The sequence below is a fragment of the Aplysia californica genome, unplaced genomic scaffold (genome assembly GCF_000002075.1).
Source record: "Aplysia californica isolate F4 #8 unplaced genomic scaffold, AplCal3.0 scaffold00031, whole genome shotgun sequence".
In the NCBI taxonomy this organism is placed as follows: Eukaryota; Metazoa; Mollusca; class Gastropoda; order Aplysiida; family Aplysiidae; genus Aplysia; species Aplysia californica.
In genome coordinates, this window is record NW_004797301.1 from 2,128,229 (window position 1) to 2,144,210 (window position 15,982).

The window sequence follows — 15,982 nt, forward strand, 5'->3', positions numbered from 1 at the left end:
ATTTTAACAATCCCATTCACAAGTTCCCATAAAGGCCAGGCCTTTATAAAATACAGAATTCTGTTGACATTAGTGACGGAAAACAGATCTTGCAAATTTTTGCATCTAAAATATTTCCTTCGGGTCTCTCCGAAGTCAAGACATTCCGCTAAAATTTGTCTAATGGTAAAATCTGTGTCGGATCACAGAAATGAAGATATTTGATTTTTAAAAAATTTCCCACGCCACATGTGAATCAAACTCAAACTTTCATCTTTTGCACGCAACGGCAAAGAATATTACTGTTACGCCATAGACGCACCAAGTATAATACGTGAAGCCTGGTGGTAAAATCAGGCGCTTGTCAAAATAATGAAATCAAAGAAACAGGCATTCTTCTGCCAAAAATTGGTAATTTTGTCGAATTTTTGTTTTTTAGCTCAACACCTTTCACGTCCGTATAAAAACACATTTCCATGTGAATTTTACTCAAAAACATTGATTAAAGGCACAAAGTATGTAATTTTTCAATTTTCAAGCAAGTGAAGTTACCAAACTCTGGCGGCCATTTTCTCGCTAATGTTACCACTGAAACCAGGCGACCCCTACCAACTTCAACCGCAAATATCTCAACTTCTGTTCAAGATAGATGGGTATTGTTTTCATTTAAAGCAAGGCAAACAAATAAGCTCTTAAGTGATCCCAATAACTCCACACGCCCAATAATTGACCAGACCTGATTCAACCTTGTCGTTATACTATTAGTATTACTGTTATACCATAGACGCAGAATGTGTTAGGAGATGAGCATATCACTCACACTGCCTGGTATAGGTGGGATTGCACGCGGCCTCCGTCAAAACAACAGGATGGTCCACACAGCCTTCGGTGTTGATTCCCATGTGAGAGAAAATGTGATCAAAGACTTGCTCCTGGGGACAAAATATACTGATTTTTAAAAAAAAATGAAATAAACTCACTAGTTTTAGTAGAGGTTTAACGGTGCTTGCAACTGCATAAGGTCATAGGAGCGTCAAAAGATTAGTTACAAGAGAGTAACAAACATAAAAAAGAAGATTTAGATCAATTAGGTTAGGACCAGGGTCAATTTGACCTTGCCTTTTAGGGATAATCTGGGCAAAGTGGAATACAGCTTCTCAGCAGAAAGAGGCATACATAATCTATCGGACTATCCGCAGGAACTGAACTCACTAATTTTGAATACAAAAGGAGATGGGGGGGGGAATTAAATCTTTCTATACCGAGGATATAAAATTAGTAATTGGCATTTTTTAGCATACTAACAAAAAACAAAAACAAAAAAAAAGACTTGAAAATAATTATTTTGACAATAGTGCAATGACAGTGATGCAATAAATTATAAGTTCAGAGACTGTAAAATTATAACTATGAGTTTCATAAAACACAATTTTTATGATATTTTTCTAGTACAGGAAAATGTTCTAATGTTGTAAGCAATGTATCTAAAGGTGCCAAAATAACCAATAACAAGCACTTCACCAAGGATTAAACAAGACTTAAGACACCAAACTTCAACTCTCCCACTCACCTGGATGTCAAAGAGTGTGACTATGTTCCGATCAAACTGCGATCGAAGGATCCACTTGACCACTTCCACATTTGTGATGTCATTTCCGATCTGCGTTTCGATTTCCTGTTAACACAGTAAACATCTTAGTCTTTGGTCTATTCAGTTTGGCTATACCGTATGCTTATATCCAGGTGTTCTTGAACAAGTGTCTATAGAAGCTACTGAGGATCAGATGGACAGACAGGATCACCAACGACGAAGTATTAAGAAGAACGAGACAGAGCCCATTCAGAGATGAGGTGGGGAAAAAGGCGTTGGCGATGGATTGGACACACTTTCTTCTGGAAGTCAAGCAGCTGCATACCAAGGAAAGTGTTAGATTAGAATTCACAGGGTGATCAAGGTGAAGACCACGTGGAACCTGGAGAAGAGTCACAGAAATGGATGTACAGAAAAGTGGGAAGACATGGAGTGACATTAAGCGACTAGCCCAGGATAGGGAAAGGTGGAAAGTGTTTGTCCGTGGCCTATATATCCTGATACAGGGTGAAAAAGGCAATGATGATGTATGCTTATATTTGTGATAACAACCAAACTTCAATATTTCTGATTGAAAACGATACATCGTTGTGTCCACAGTAGACGTGACAGTCGATACATTTCAAACAGTTCAAGACAGTCACTCAGACTATGGAGCCTGAGAAAAGTGGTTGTCTGAGACAGGTGGGTGTCTTGGACCGTCTCATCATAATAATTCTTTCAATCGGTAACACAGAGTACTGTCTTGAACATGTGGCTGTTACAACAGGCTTGACTGTCTCATTTTTTCCACAACCCCGGTAATTTAAGACTCTCTTGAAATAAAATGTTGAAAGAAAACGTTATAATATTATATCCAATCCATTACACTAAAGATGGACGTAACTCCACGGAAAGCAAAGACAACAAAAATTATATTGCAGGGAGCATAAATTCAACATATCACAAACAAATCTGCACAAGGAAGAGAGACAAACATTTCTAGGAATGTTTTCACAGTGTTGTAAAAAATAATAACGTTCGTTCACCTTCTTACAATCCTCTACACACACAATAGCCTATACGAAACACACCTTTAAAATTCTTTTTTTAAATATTGTAAAACAAATTTTAGAAACAGAGTATGACTGTACAGCAAATTTATTGAATTTAGAAGAAAAAAAAATTAATAAGAAACATACATTTTGAGTTTTCTTGCCCTTCTGCTTTGCCATTATGTTCTTGAATACCAAACTTGGTGACTCCTGTGTGGCCCAGCCTGCTCGACACTGATACGTTCCTGTGAAAAATAAAACCAATAACTAGTAGCGGTGGGCCAAGAATCGATTCCAGAACCGATTCCTGCGATTATTGCTTCTGAGAAAAAGAACCGATCCATTTTTCGTACACTAACGACTCTCAATTACTCTATTTTTATCTTATTTTTTCTTCAAAGAATGTTTTGGTTTTTTTAATGTTGGTGCTTTGCTATGTTCTGAAATCGAGGTTATCCTGAATCTTGAAGACTTACGAAAGAAAGAGTAGTCGGGATGCAAAGTCCTTGTCAAAGATTATATCGATCTAGTATACAGTGTCAAAACTCATTCGTTGCTTTCGCCTTTTTCTCATTCATCTGTTGTTGTTTTAAAATTATAATAATATTCCATTTTCTTTCAATTCAAAATCTAAAACTGTAACATCTGCCCACGAGGCTCTATATTATAGACTCTCATTTCTCGGTGTAGGTCAGTGTTGGTCTCTGACTTCATACTGTAGAGATTGGGTGGGGTAGTGCCTGGGGTAGCGCCCTCCCACCCCAAGTAATCAAAGGGATCGGACTAATCGTTACTCGCCGGATGTAATTGCTGGGGTCGGCCAACTCGTTACTCGCCAGAAGTAGTCATGGGTATCGCGACTCAGCGGAAATAATTGCTGGGGTCGGAGTAATTGCTACTCGTCGGAAGTAGTCATAGGTATCGCGACTCTGCGGAAATAATTGCTGGGGGCAGAGTAATTGCTACTCGCCGGAAATAATTGCAGGTATCGGACTAGCTGGGAGTTATTGCAAGGGTCGGACTAGCTGGGAGTAATGGCAAGGGTCGGACTAATTGCTACTCGCCGGAGGTCATTGCAGGGGTCGGGCTAACTGCTAGTCGCTGCATATACAATCATAATACTGGGTACGGGTCGAAACCACTGGAAGAAATCATAGAGCCACTGGAAGAAATCACAATCACTGGCTATAAAGAAAGTAATTGGGTTCGGCGCCAATTCCTACGATTCCTAGCCTTTAAGATTCGGGAATCTACGGTTACCGAAAAAACCCAGGAATCGCCCACCTCTAAAAACTAGTAATAATATCATTATATTTTATTTCGTGATATAGGTAAATTTTGTTACTTTCACAGCCGCACACAGATGCACTGCTTTGAGGGTCAAACTGCAGTATTATTTGTTGCAGATCACACATACAGCTACTGTCGCATATCAATTATTTTCAAGAAAATTTCAAACCTAACAGCAAAACATCAAATTATTTATAGCTAAAACAGGGGGGATGCCCCCCTGTAACCCCAAAGATTTTTTTCTTACTTTAGGGAGACATGCCCGTTTCCCAGATTTTTTTCTATAGTCACCTAAACCTAGTGCACTATGTCTCATTATAACCACAAAAGCTTGCCTCCAACTTCTAAATCGCTGAAACAAAGGCTTAGTCATTACTAAAATATTCGGTTCGGAAAAACAAGCAAAAATTAGCACTAAATAAAACGAAACAGTGGTGACTAGTATTGCGACGTTCCCAGCGTCCGATGGGGAACAAGATTATTACCGCTTGACGCTCCCAGCATTAAATTTTCAGTTTTTTAAACTTTTTAAGCCCTGGAAGCGCAAAAGCCCTATATAAAATATTTTATAGGGCGTAAACTGGGATATCCGGGAAGCGCGCAAGCCCTAGATACAAGGCCGGCCTAGGTCGATTGGACACCGTGCAGGCCCTATAATAAAGAGCATAAAAAAGGCCCGGACTCTTTTCAATTTCAGCATTCGTGTATATTTAAATAATTATGGAAAATGCATTAGGGGCGGGTTACTTCCGGGGAAATCCTGCGCTTCAAGGGATAGTATAACAATTTTCTAGAGATGAGGGAAGTCATTTCATCACAGCAAGCTGCTGCCTTTGTAGTTTGAAGCCAGCATTTATAACTTTTGAAAACTTTTTTACAGGAACAGTTCTTTAAAATAAAGTAATTTCATGTGTGCACACTTCAGGAGCTGGAGGCAGAGGCTACAATGGAAGCACAACAAGCTGTGGCACCCCTCCAGTTAGTCAGCCTTCTACTGGTATTTTAAACTTTTCACTTTTAAAAATCTTTTTTAACATCAAACAGGTTTGTTTCTTTACCTTTTAAGCCCTGGAAGCGCACAGGCTCTATATAATATAGGGCGTAAGCTAGGCTATCCGGGAAATGCGCATAATTGGGGTGTGACTAGATGACCATGTGATGAAATGACCAGTCACCCTAGTAGTTTTGACCCCACTGACGATTACTGTTCTAAACGATTACTTTTTGATGTGCATGCCGATAGGGAGAAATGACCATAAATTAATATCAAACCTAATTGCAAAACATCAAATTATTGTCAGTCAAATTCAGGGGGTGGAAAGATCTATTGAAATTGAAATCGTATCAAATATCCATGATGCCTAGATCTAGCCAAGTCTCAAAAGTTGGTTGTTTAAGTAGTGCATATTTTCATCTCATCGTCAAAGCATGGAATATCTACAATGATGTGCAAATTTCTGTGTATCATCAAATACTTTGAATGAAGATATAGCATGAGAAAGCATTTCTTGTTCCAATGGCTAAATTTAGTGAAATTACAAAATGTATATATGTGGAAAATACCAAAAATTTGACCGGTCAAAACGTGACATTATATAGATGGTAATTTTAATGAAGTGAAACTTTATGCAGTAGGAAAGGAAAATGCTTAACATATCATGCTGTTTCTGTTGTAGAAGGTTGTGTGTATTTAAGAAAAGCATGCATTCTGGCGATTAACTGTTGGGCAGAAGAAAGCCCCTAACTGGGTGACAACGCTGGTGAATGGACATGATGTTTCTCGTCATATTCCTGTTCTATTTTAAGCCTACTTAATAATGAAAAAAGAATAAAAGGCTTTTAAAGATATAATAAAATGGGCATTACTTCTAGCCAAAAGCGGTTATAAAATTTAACACGCTTGTTGAGTTGTTTTGACTCATATGGGGATGTTATAAACAAAAAAACCTTTCTCCTCGCAATTTCTGTCATTTCATCATGTCCATTCATGAGCCTGTATTTTGTTTCTCGGCTTTGCTACCACACTTTTTAATGAATCAACTAGTTCCATATCAATGTCCCCGAGTGAGACTGTGCGCACATTGCTGCTGATGGAGGACCGTGGAGGAAATAAAAGTGCCTGAACTAAAGTTTTTTGTCATCACTTTCCTTAGCATCATGTCAGTTTCAGATCTATTAAAATGTCACGTCCCGTGGCTAAACAAGCTATGGTCTCGTTAAATCTAATAAAGCATGGTTTAGCTTCTGTGTAAGACCCAGTTGTATATAATAGTGTTTGATGATTCACACATAAATCTTAAATTTACAGATTGGTCATGCATGGACATGAGTAACGACAGAAAAAATTGATGTCATCATGTCCATTACATTCTCATTCGCTTTTTGTTGTAAAATATTGCAAAATTTAAGTTATTACTGCGTAGAAGATAATAATAACAGAGACACATCTGAATGAATTTTAAGCCTTCAAAGGAGCAAAAATGCAAAAATTGACACAAAACTGATGGACATGATACAGAAAGTTTAATATTAATGTCATCAACATGTCCACATCAAATTTATCACTATTGCTATAAATTATTTCTTGTTGATCAGATTTTTTATGCCAATCATATTTGTATATATTTAAACTGTAAAGTATACTTGTAAAACCTATTTTGGGGCCTGGGTATGCTTTACGAAATGCTCAGTGGATGAAGGGAATGGACATGATGCATGACATGTTTCTTCTTGTCATCACTTCATAAGTCATGTCCATTGATACGAGGGCTGTCCCACGGAAAACTGGAAAAGGTCCGTAAAAGCAAAAATCTTTGTCCTATTATAATAAAACTGTAACACATCATACCTCAACATGTGCTTTATTTTTCAACGTAATCACCATCCCGCTGGACACATTTTTCCCATCGCTGGATCTGGGAGAAGATACCCTCCCTGAAGAATCTTTCGTCAAGGGATTTCAACAAATCGTTCACTGCTTCCATGAGGTCTTCGTCGTCGGTGAATCGCTGTCCAGAAATATGGCGTTTCATTGGTTCAAAAAGGTCATAATCTGAAAGGGCCAAGTCAGGACTGTGAGGGGGGTGTAGTAGGACTTCCTAGCCAAACCTTTGGAACCAGTCTTTCGTGACGTTTGCGGTGTGTGACGTTGTGTTGCCATGCTGCAAAATGACCCCGCTGGTCTTTTTCGGCCCCAACCCATCAAGCAGAGACCTTTCAATAGTGCAGCTCATCAAACTCTATCCTATAGACAGTCGACTTTGAAATGTTTAGCGACTTGCAAATTTCGCGAATTTTTAGGCGCCTTTCTGTTTGAATAAGTTCGTTAACGCGACTCTTGTTGTCCTCAGTCTTGGTAGAAAAACAAGACCCTGGGTAAACTTTGTCATTGATATCGGAGTGCCCGGCTTTGAACTTACTACATCACTCATACCTGTGATTTTGCCATTACTTTCTCCCCATAAACTGACTTTATTTCAGTGTGTATTTCTAGAGGTTTGAGACCTTTTGCGGTCAGAAACCGAATGACAGACCTCACTTCTACCCTTGACCAATTTTCCAAGGGGGTAGCCACCTTTTGAGAACTGCTGTGCTCGTTTGGTTTGTGCGATGCTCATGGTGCTCAATCGGGAAATTTCTAAATGATTGTTTTACAAGTGTGCGTTTACAGAATGTGAAAATATTGAATAGTTTTCAAATTACAGCCAAATTCCGGTTTTCCGTGGGACAGCCCTCGTACTTGAATGCTCACTAACCTCTATGGCATCTTTTTTGTTTGCTCAAAATTATGTCTCTGAATAAGACAATCAAGTGACTTCATAAATATGGGTTCAAGAGAGTTCTTCAGAGACTTCATTCTAAAGTTAACAAATTAAAGAGAAATTGACATGTCAAACATTACGGACATGATGTATGACAGCAATCCATGTGGTAATCTGGCAGATAATTTTGGTACTGTTGGTCTATTTTGGTGTTTTTTGCCTTGATTTGCCCATTTCTATTATCATCCTGATCAATTTTAGACAAATCCTATAGAAACTTGCAAATTACAGTAGTACACTTTATTGTGTCATCATCAGGTCCATTCAATAGGGAGTGTATACAGACCTGGTAACCGGGAACAAAGTCACAAAGTATACAGACCTGGCAGAGGAACTCTTTTTGTGATTTCGGAAAGTTTCAGCGCCCTCTTGGCTCAGGGTAGATTACCTAGGTTCTTCTAGATCTATGTCCTAGGACTAGATCTAGACAGACAAACATAACATTGATCTAGTTTCGAGGTTAGCCTATCTAGATCTAAATGAAGATTGCGGATGTTTTTCGATGAACGATCGTTTTTCCTCCGTTTTTGGAGTTGGAGGAATCACAATTTGAAGAAAAGAACAATGTCATAATTTCAATCGAGCAGTCATCCTCTCTCTCTCTCTCTGTCTCCTCTGTCTCTGTGTATCGCTTGCATTCTCTTTTTCTTTGTTTGTCTCTGTCTTTCTTTCTTCCCACCTATTTCCCACTCTATCTTTCTCTCGTTCCCTCCTGTCAACTGGGGCATGTCATGTTTTGCTAGCACACTTCCCCCTGCTCTCTCTCTCTCTCTCTCTCTCACACACACACACTACCGGGTCTGGGCGCTGAAATTTTCCGATATCTCAAAAGAGTTCCCCTACTAAGTCTGTATACTTCGTGACATTGTTCCCGGTTACCGGGTCTGTATACTTCGCATTCAATTATAACTGAAGTAAGCCAGAAAATCGAAGGTTACAAAAAACGAGGTGACTATTGGGACTCGAGTTCGAATGAAAAAATGTTATTCGGACTCTGATTCTTGTCCTGCATGACATCACTTCCGACTTCCTGTGACTAGTGACTCCGGCTTCCTGTCCTGCCTCACTCGTAACTCGCCTCAGGCTGGGTAGAGACTGGGATCACTTCGGTTTAATGGCGTTTAGTGCAGGAGCCGAGTTTTTATCTTTTATGATGAACTTGAGGCCGGCCTGAAAAGTTATAGCGCTTCTAATAAATGTTTATTTGTCAAAAGGTCATCAGAAACAATTAAAGATGGCTCGTTAGCGTGTGTCGGGGTCGGATGGGCGGCCTGCACACGTGTGGCTGTGTGCGTGTCGGGGAGGGGGCACTCAACTGATCATCCGGGCGTTGAATCGTATACACGTCAGTCTTTTTTCCCTCGGCAACTGATCATTATTACGTACAATAATATAAGCTAGTCTTGACGTAGATCTACGTAATGAATTGTGCGCTGGTCTATGGAATCAAAAGTTGCCGTATGCTCAGCTCTACACAGCAACACAACTTTTTCTTGGTAAACAATCGAGATGACACTGGCTTGTGTATTTGAACGAAGGTCTTTTTTTTTTTACACAGCTCATAATATATGCAGGTGCCAGGTGGTCTGCTAATCTTCAATTTTACCTTTTTCTACAACAAAGAAAGTGGGAAACATGGGGGGGGGGGGGCGTACCAATGAAGCGACGGGCATCGGATCGGCAGAAAAGGTGTGGCAGAAACTAAAAAACGGTGGAAAATTGGAAGCACTAAACTTAAAACGTTAGATCTATAGGCTATAGGACGAAGACACTTCCTTTTTTCCGGACCCGAGACCGAATAACATTTTTTCATATTCGGACTCGAGTCCGAAATAAATTTTTTTATTCGGACTTGAGTCCGTATATGAAAAAATGTTATTCGGACTCAAGACGGCCTACAAAAAAACGGTCAGACTTTTTATCTTAAATTCAGTAACATGAAACTTCAGCTTTTATTACTGTTGATGAAATGAGATTGTTTTTGGTTCAGTTAGGTAGAATCTAGATCTAGATCTAGAATCTAGATTTCTAGATCTACATCTAGATCTAGATCTACATCTAGTTAGATTTCAAAATTCATCTTTTACTTTTTGTCACACTTTCGGGACCAACTTTTGAAACTTGCTCATGGCTCTCTGTGTGTGGATGATGTTCTAAACTCTAAACAGACGGGACCCACTTTCTTTTAAGTTGATCTAGATAATCTAGACTAGATATATATATCTAGACTAGATCTAGATCTAGATCTATATATCTAGATCTATATATCTAGATCTAGATCTAGATCTAGATCTAGATTTCTAGTACCGGGCCTACAGTCTACAGACAGGCCTCAACAGACTCAACAGTAGTCAACATCATGACTTGTCAGTCGTGTATGATGGATGCTCACCATTGTCAATGACCAAAGGCACACGCTCCTCACGAAGGTTCTGTGGGTAATCAAAGAATGGATCCGGAACGATTTTCTCATCCTTGAAACTGAACACGTTAGTTTCATCGCTTTCTTCTACACCTGCCATCGTGATAAACAGTAGATCTAGAATCTAGACCTATCTAGATCTTCAACCCGACGTTAGTCGTAGGCTAGGCTAAATTTGACTTGCAAAAAAGACAAACGAAAAACAGCGCTTGCTTGCTTGAATCAGAATCTAACCTTTTTATACTGCTACAACTGGAAGAAGGCTAGGCCTAGACTGAATCATTTCACCTTCTCCGTCCGTTTGTTCGTTCATTCATTCATTGCCATTCTTTCGTGCCTTGGCCTATGTGAAGGTGCGCGGTGGCGAAACCACCAGTCGTTTGTATTTATTATATAACGATTTTCGCGCGAAAAAAGAATATTAAACCGCTTATGTTATTATTCTAAAGAGAAAGCCAACAATTCGTGAATATGATACTGGGATATTTCTGCAAGGCCTAGCCTAGATTCTCTAGATCTAGATCTAGAGAGGTCTCAGCAGGCTTTGTCAACTTAGATTTAGTGCGCTTTGGGTTTCCCCGAAAAATAGGTGAAATTCCCTTTCGTCCACCACTATACTAAATTTTGACTTGTAGATCTAGATCCAAACTAGATTCTAGATCTTAGAGTTGAACGTTTATTATCATTTTGGTCTCTGTGGCTATATAAAATAGCCTACCCCCAAATGATCAGCAGAGAAAAATGTAAGAATAGACCTCTAGTAATTATGAAAAAAACAACACATTTTTCCAGCGTACCTAAGACAAGGTAATGGAGACGACAAAAATAGATGGCAGAAATACGTCATCGATATTTGGGCCAATCACAGAGGTGTACTATCATGTATTTTGCTTGCCAGCCAGCTGTTGCACGCACATTCTCAGTCAAACTGGTTTTTTTCTTCTCATGAATGTAAGTTGTTATGAAAACTGCAGCTGGACATGATCCAAGTATTCTCCTCTTTCCCCAACCAAAAACAAACTGAACTAAAATATTTCTCCCGGACAACCCAACCGACAGAGTTCTAATCTAAATCTAGTTTATCTAGATCTAGATAGTGCCCTCATTTTGTCGGAGGTCCGACGAAGTCGACCGATTCACTGGAATAATTAATTGCATGGGGGGATGGTTCCTTGCCAGCCAGCCTCCAGCTCCATTTCAACCCGGATTTCCTGATATCGCCGGTACTGGGCTTTTCTGCGACACAGAACAATAATATCTGCCAGTGGGCGGGGCTGATCCGTCTGGAGGACAGGAGTTGGATTTCAGTTCAGTCGTCAATATTATAGTTGGAGATGCTCTGTAAACGCCCTCCTGCAATACAATAGGGTAAGTTAACATTTTAGTTCAATTTTTACTTTATTTTGACCTCGATTTAGGGAAATTGCACGACAGAAAACTTTCCCCTCTTGGCGCTAGCCTACTCCAACGTACTCTGCTAAGGTAGATAATTGTTGGATCCCTGCTGTTTATTTTTAGTCTGCCTTTATCCAGTCAGCTGTCCTTTTAAAGAAATCATAAAGGATAGGTGTTAACGTCAATTTAATATAAGCTTTTGATATGTAACAAAGAAAGATATAGAAGGTCATTTTTAGCATTATCCAGCAAAATTCTTCCATCTTAACCATCCTTACGTATTCATATGACCTTAGACATGCTTCAGAATAACATTGAGTAGATCTATGTATGTATCTAGCATTCAGTTTGTTATTGCTTTTATTGCTGTCGACTGTGCTTTTTAACCCCCCCCCCTCTCTCTCTCTCTCTCTCCCTCTCTCTCTCTCTCTCTCTCTCTCTCTCTCTCTCTCTCTCTCTCTGTCTCTCTCTCTCCTTCTCTTTTTTTTTCTTAGTAGGTCTAAAGTTTTTACGGTGACTATTAAGGTCCTCTCAGTTCGGATTACCGACCTCTGTAGTGTAAGCGTCATTGCCATTGCTTGCAGAAGACATGCGTTCGTTGTTTTAGTAAATTTTACAGCGCTTGCAACTGCATAAGGTCATATGAGCGCCAAGGGGTGGGTGTCAACAGAGAAGTTCAAACGGTGAATCAGGCTTACTCTGCTCAGTGCTCACTTCTCTAGCCTCAACAGCACAAAGTCTGCTTCGATATCAAGGCACCCCGGAAACGGCAGTTCACAAGAGCGTGACAAACATACAAAAGAAGTAGAGAAAAATGACGATAGTTAGGATGAGGAAAGAAAAAAGCAACAGTTCTCCCTTTAATGTTCCGGCACAGTTTGAGCATGACATTGATAAATCAGCCCATTTACAATACTACTGTGCGTAAGAACATGTTAATACCCCCCTCCTCCCTCCCCCTTTGGGAATGGCCTAAAGACAACTTCAGTCAATAGCACTGCCGTGAATCGGGGGGAGGGGGGGGGGCGTGAGTTCGATTCTACAGTGAGGTGGTCTGTTTTGTTGAGTATCCCCGGATTTGTCTGTTGGGATACTGTATCCCACTCAGGCCCGCCCCCCCCCCCCCCCCCCCCCCGGACAGGCAGGCCGAAGCAACACGCCTCCTAAATCAGTTGCATTGTGGCGATATCGGTTTCCAACAGTTACCAATCAATTATTGCGTGAACCAAGCGGTTTTTGGCTCGTCATCCTTGAATTGTCGTCCTTAGGCCTAATTAAATCTTTCGCTTGCATGTAGCCAAGTTCTTATTTAATCTAAATATAAATATCGCGTAGGAGGCAAGATAGGCCTACTCTCTGGGCCTACTTTACTTTTTTTTCTTCCACCTGTACCGGTGGGTGTCGCGGGGAGACACACTACAGTCACAGGCGTCTGTCTGAAGCAAGTCAAACGAGTGGCTTGTAGGAGGGACGTCCGGTGTGGTAAGATATTTAATTTTTAGAAATCTAATCGTAAGGCCAACGCCAACTAACTTTCCGTGCAGTAAGTCTTTAGCCTATGTGTGTTGTTCGCAAGGCTTATGCATGTACTGGTAAGGTTCTTTCCTCCTTCTCCTTCGCAATATTCTGACTCAAGGAGGAATAGATAATATTATAATATAATATACGAACAATAGTTCTTGCGCAACACAATGTATTGTTCATTCACTGATTCACTGATTCACTGACCATATCAGTTTTCGAATCGGAGGCGGTGGTCTGACAAAGACACACACTCACACACACACACACACTCTCTCTCTCTCTCTCTCTCTCACACACACACACACACACACACACACACACACACACACACACACACACACGTACATACATACATACATACATACATACAGGGGCGAAGCGTCTATATAATCAAATAATCACTGCTTCCCTTCCTAATTTCGAAACATTGTCGCTGTCAAATTCATTCTTAAACGTAAACCTCTTAAATTAAATGTAAAAAGACGTTCGTAATCAACAATGAACAGTATGCCTAACATTCAAAACGGTTTCACGGCCACAGAAATAGCCTCCTCACCCCTCTCGGGCCACTCCATAAGCAGTCGCAAACTTTGATTAAGTAAGCTTAAAGTAAGGCTGGAAGAGTCTACCAATAGCATTGAAGGGAACATGTGCATAGCAGTCAAAGCTTTTTCATTGCCACATATACCCTGTTCACCCCTTTGGGGCCACAGTTATAATCAATCGCAAGCTCTGATTAAGTAAGCTAACTAACACTGGTCGAGTCTACCTCACAAATGTAAGGGGAACTAACTCCTAATAATCTCTTGACTGTTCCATGTACTTGTTTTTTTTCATCGACTTTTCACCGTCCTATAATCAGATCGTGACCTCGATTATGACACCAGCTCCTGGCCGCGAAAGGCTAACAAAAACAGCCAAATGTGAAATTTAAAAATGATAACTGTCATGTTCTACCAAAGAGTTAGACTCACTGGTAGATCTATAGCATATAGATCTAGTACTGACATCTTTGTTTCTTTGCTTTGTGTTTATGTATTCACATCTAAAGTTAAATTTAATTTTAGTTGGAACTGATATTTAAAAAGATACTTTCCCGATTAATTTGGCGGTTGAACATACAATATGAATTCTGGATTTGTTTTCATTCACAACTCAGAGTCGCCGCCTCGAGTAAGATTCTTGTGTGATATCTACAGGCCATATCTGATTTTGATCCCGTTTCACTTTGATTACCCTGTCAAACAAGTCAGCCTTCGCCCCTGCATACATACATATCACACTGCTTGATGTTTCTGATTGTATGGGTGTTATTGAATGGTTGGCGCGGGGTGGGGGTGGGGTGGAGGGTGGAGACAGACAGACAGAGAGAGAGAGAGAGAGAGAGAGAGAGAGAGAGAGAGAGAGAGAGAAAGACAGAGAGAGAGAGAGAGAGAGAGAGAGGGGGGGGGGGAGAGAGAGCGAGAGACAGACTGAGGGAGAGAGACAGACAGACAGACAGACAAACAGACAGAATGAGAGAGAGAGAGAAAGAGAGAAACAGACAAACAAACAGACAGACAGACAGACAGACAGACAGACAGACAGACAGACAGACAGACAGACAGACAGACAGACAGACAGACACAGGTCTGACAAACACACGCACACACACTCACACATGCACACACTCACACGCACACAGACACATGTCGCAATGCTTGATTTAATTACAATGGGGTAAAAAAAAGTTCGTCTGAACGATAAGTTGCGCCACGGACAATCGAACATAGACTCTCCAGGTTTTTGCACAATTGATTGTATCTGTAATTTATCTTTTTGATAACACCTGTTAGCGGTAATCTAGAAAACTCCTTAATAAATAGGCTACGAATTAAAAATCCCAGTGTTTGCTCTCTCTGTGCTGTTACGTACATGTAATTAAAGAGAAAAAAATAGGCTTCTTTCTTTTAAAGAAAGCGAATTACATACACACATGCGAGGTGTACGGTTTGTTGAGATTTGTAACTGAGCAGTCCAGTTGAGATCATCTCGAGAACATGTTGAGATCGCGTTCAGTTGGTCGCCATAAGGCCATCTCAAGACGGGCGCACCCTTTTCACTGCTTAGTGAGTGGTGGGCTTTAGGTAGCGACTAAGTGACCTTAATGCATGATCATGACTTCGCGCTATTAGAAGGGAAAAAAAGTTTGCTTAAGTTTAAGTGACTTAAAAACCCGTTGGAGTATAGACTTTGGCAGGTCGCAACTTCGCCTTTCGATTCGTAGGTTCAAGAATCATAAATCCATCTTACGGCTGCTTTTTACAGAAAATAAATGCGTTTGATCAGATCATTCTATGATTAATGCGTTGAAAATCAAATGCATTCCTACAAGGGTGATCTGATAAAACGCATTCTTTTTATCTGTTTGTTTCTCTTTCCCTCAAATTCGATTAAATTTGGTATAGTCATGGATAATGAGATATATCTTCATGTGGGATAGTCAAACTAAAACAACATGGCTATTTGTTTGTTTAATTAGCTAAAAACACTAAATCGCGATTATCTCGACACGTTGATTTTGAGAAAAATGCGTTTTATCTGATCACGGCAGATATGTCCCGTGCTCCTGAACTGACCCATATTTTGGCCCGATATATCTCACTCAATGATGTCTCAATTAGGCCTAATTCAACGCACCCGCACCCCCTTCTCCTTTTCTTTCTTTTGCTAGGTTATTGCTTAATATAATGACCAACACAATATCATAACAACCCGAATCAGTACTTTCGGAGGAAAGGATAGTAGTCATAGTAATATGCTCAGGTCAACCATCAAAGACTAGTTTAATCTGGGAAGAGTACAGCCTGCTCTTGTATGCAGCAGCAGTAGTCGTAGTAGTAGTAGTAGTAGTAGTAGTAGTAGTAGTAGTAGTAGTAGTAGTAGT

General features: G+C 40.1%; 1 protein-coding gene across 1 annotated transcript in view; it reads right to left on the reverse strand.

Moving 5' to 3' along the window:
* Window positions 1-10,452, reverse strand: part of LOC101857926 (actin-related protein 5) — a gene marked incomplete at its 5' end in the record, with an annotated part of 43,796 nt that extends 33,344 nt beyond the window's left edge. Inside the window, 4 exon segments of the mRNA XM_005091528.3 lie at window positions 800-911; window positions 1,550-1,654; window positions 2,752-2,849; window positions 10,108-10,452. Of these exon segments, the coding sequence (XP_005091585.1) occupies window positions 800-911; window positions 1,550-1,654; window positions 2,752-2,849; window positions 10,108-10,237 (445 nt within the window).
* Between the last annotated feature and the right edge of the window lie 5,530 nt (window positions 10,453-15,982).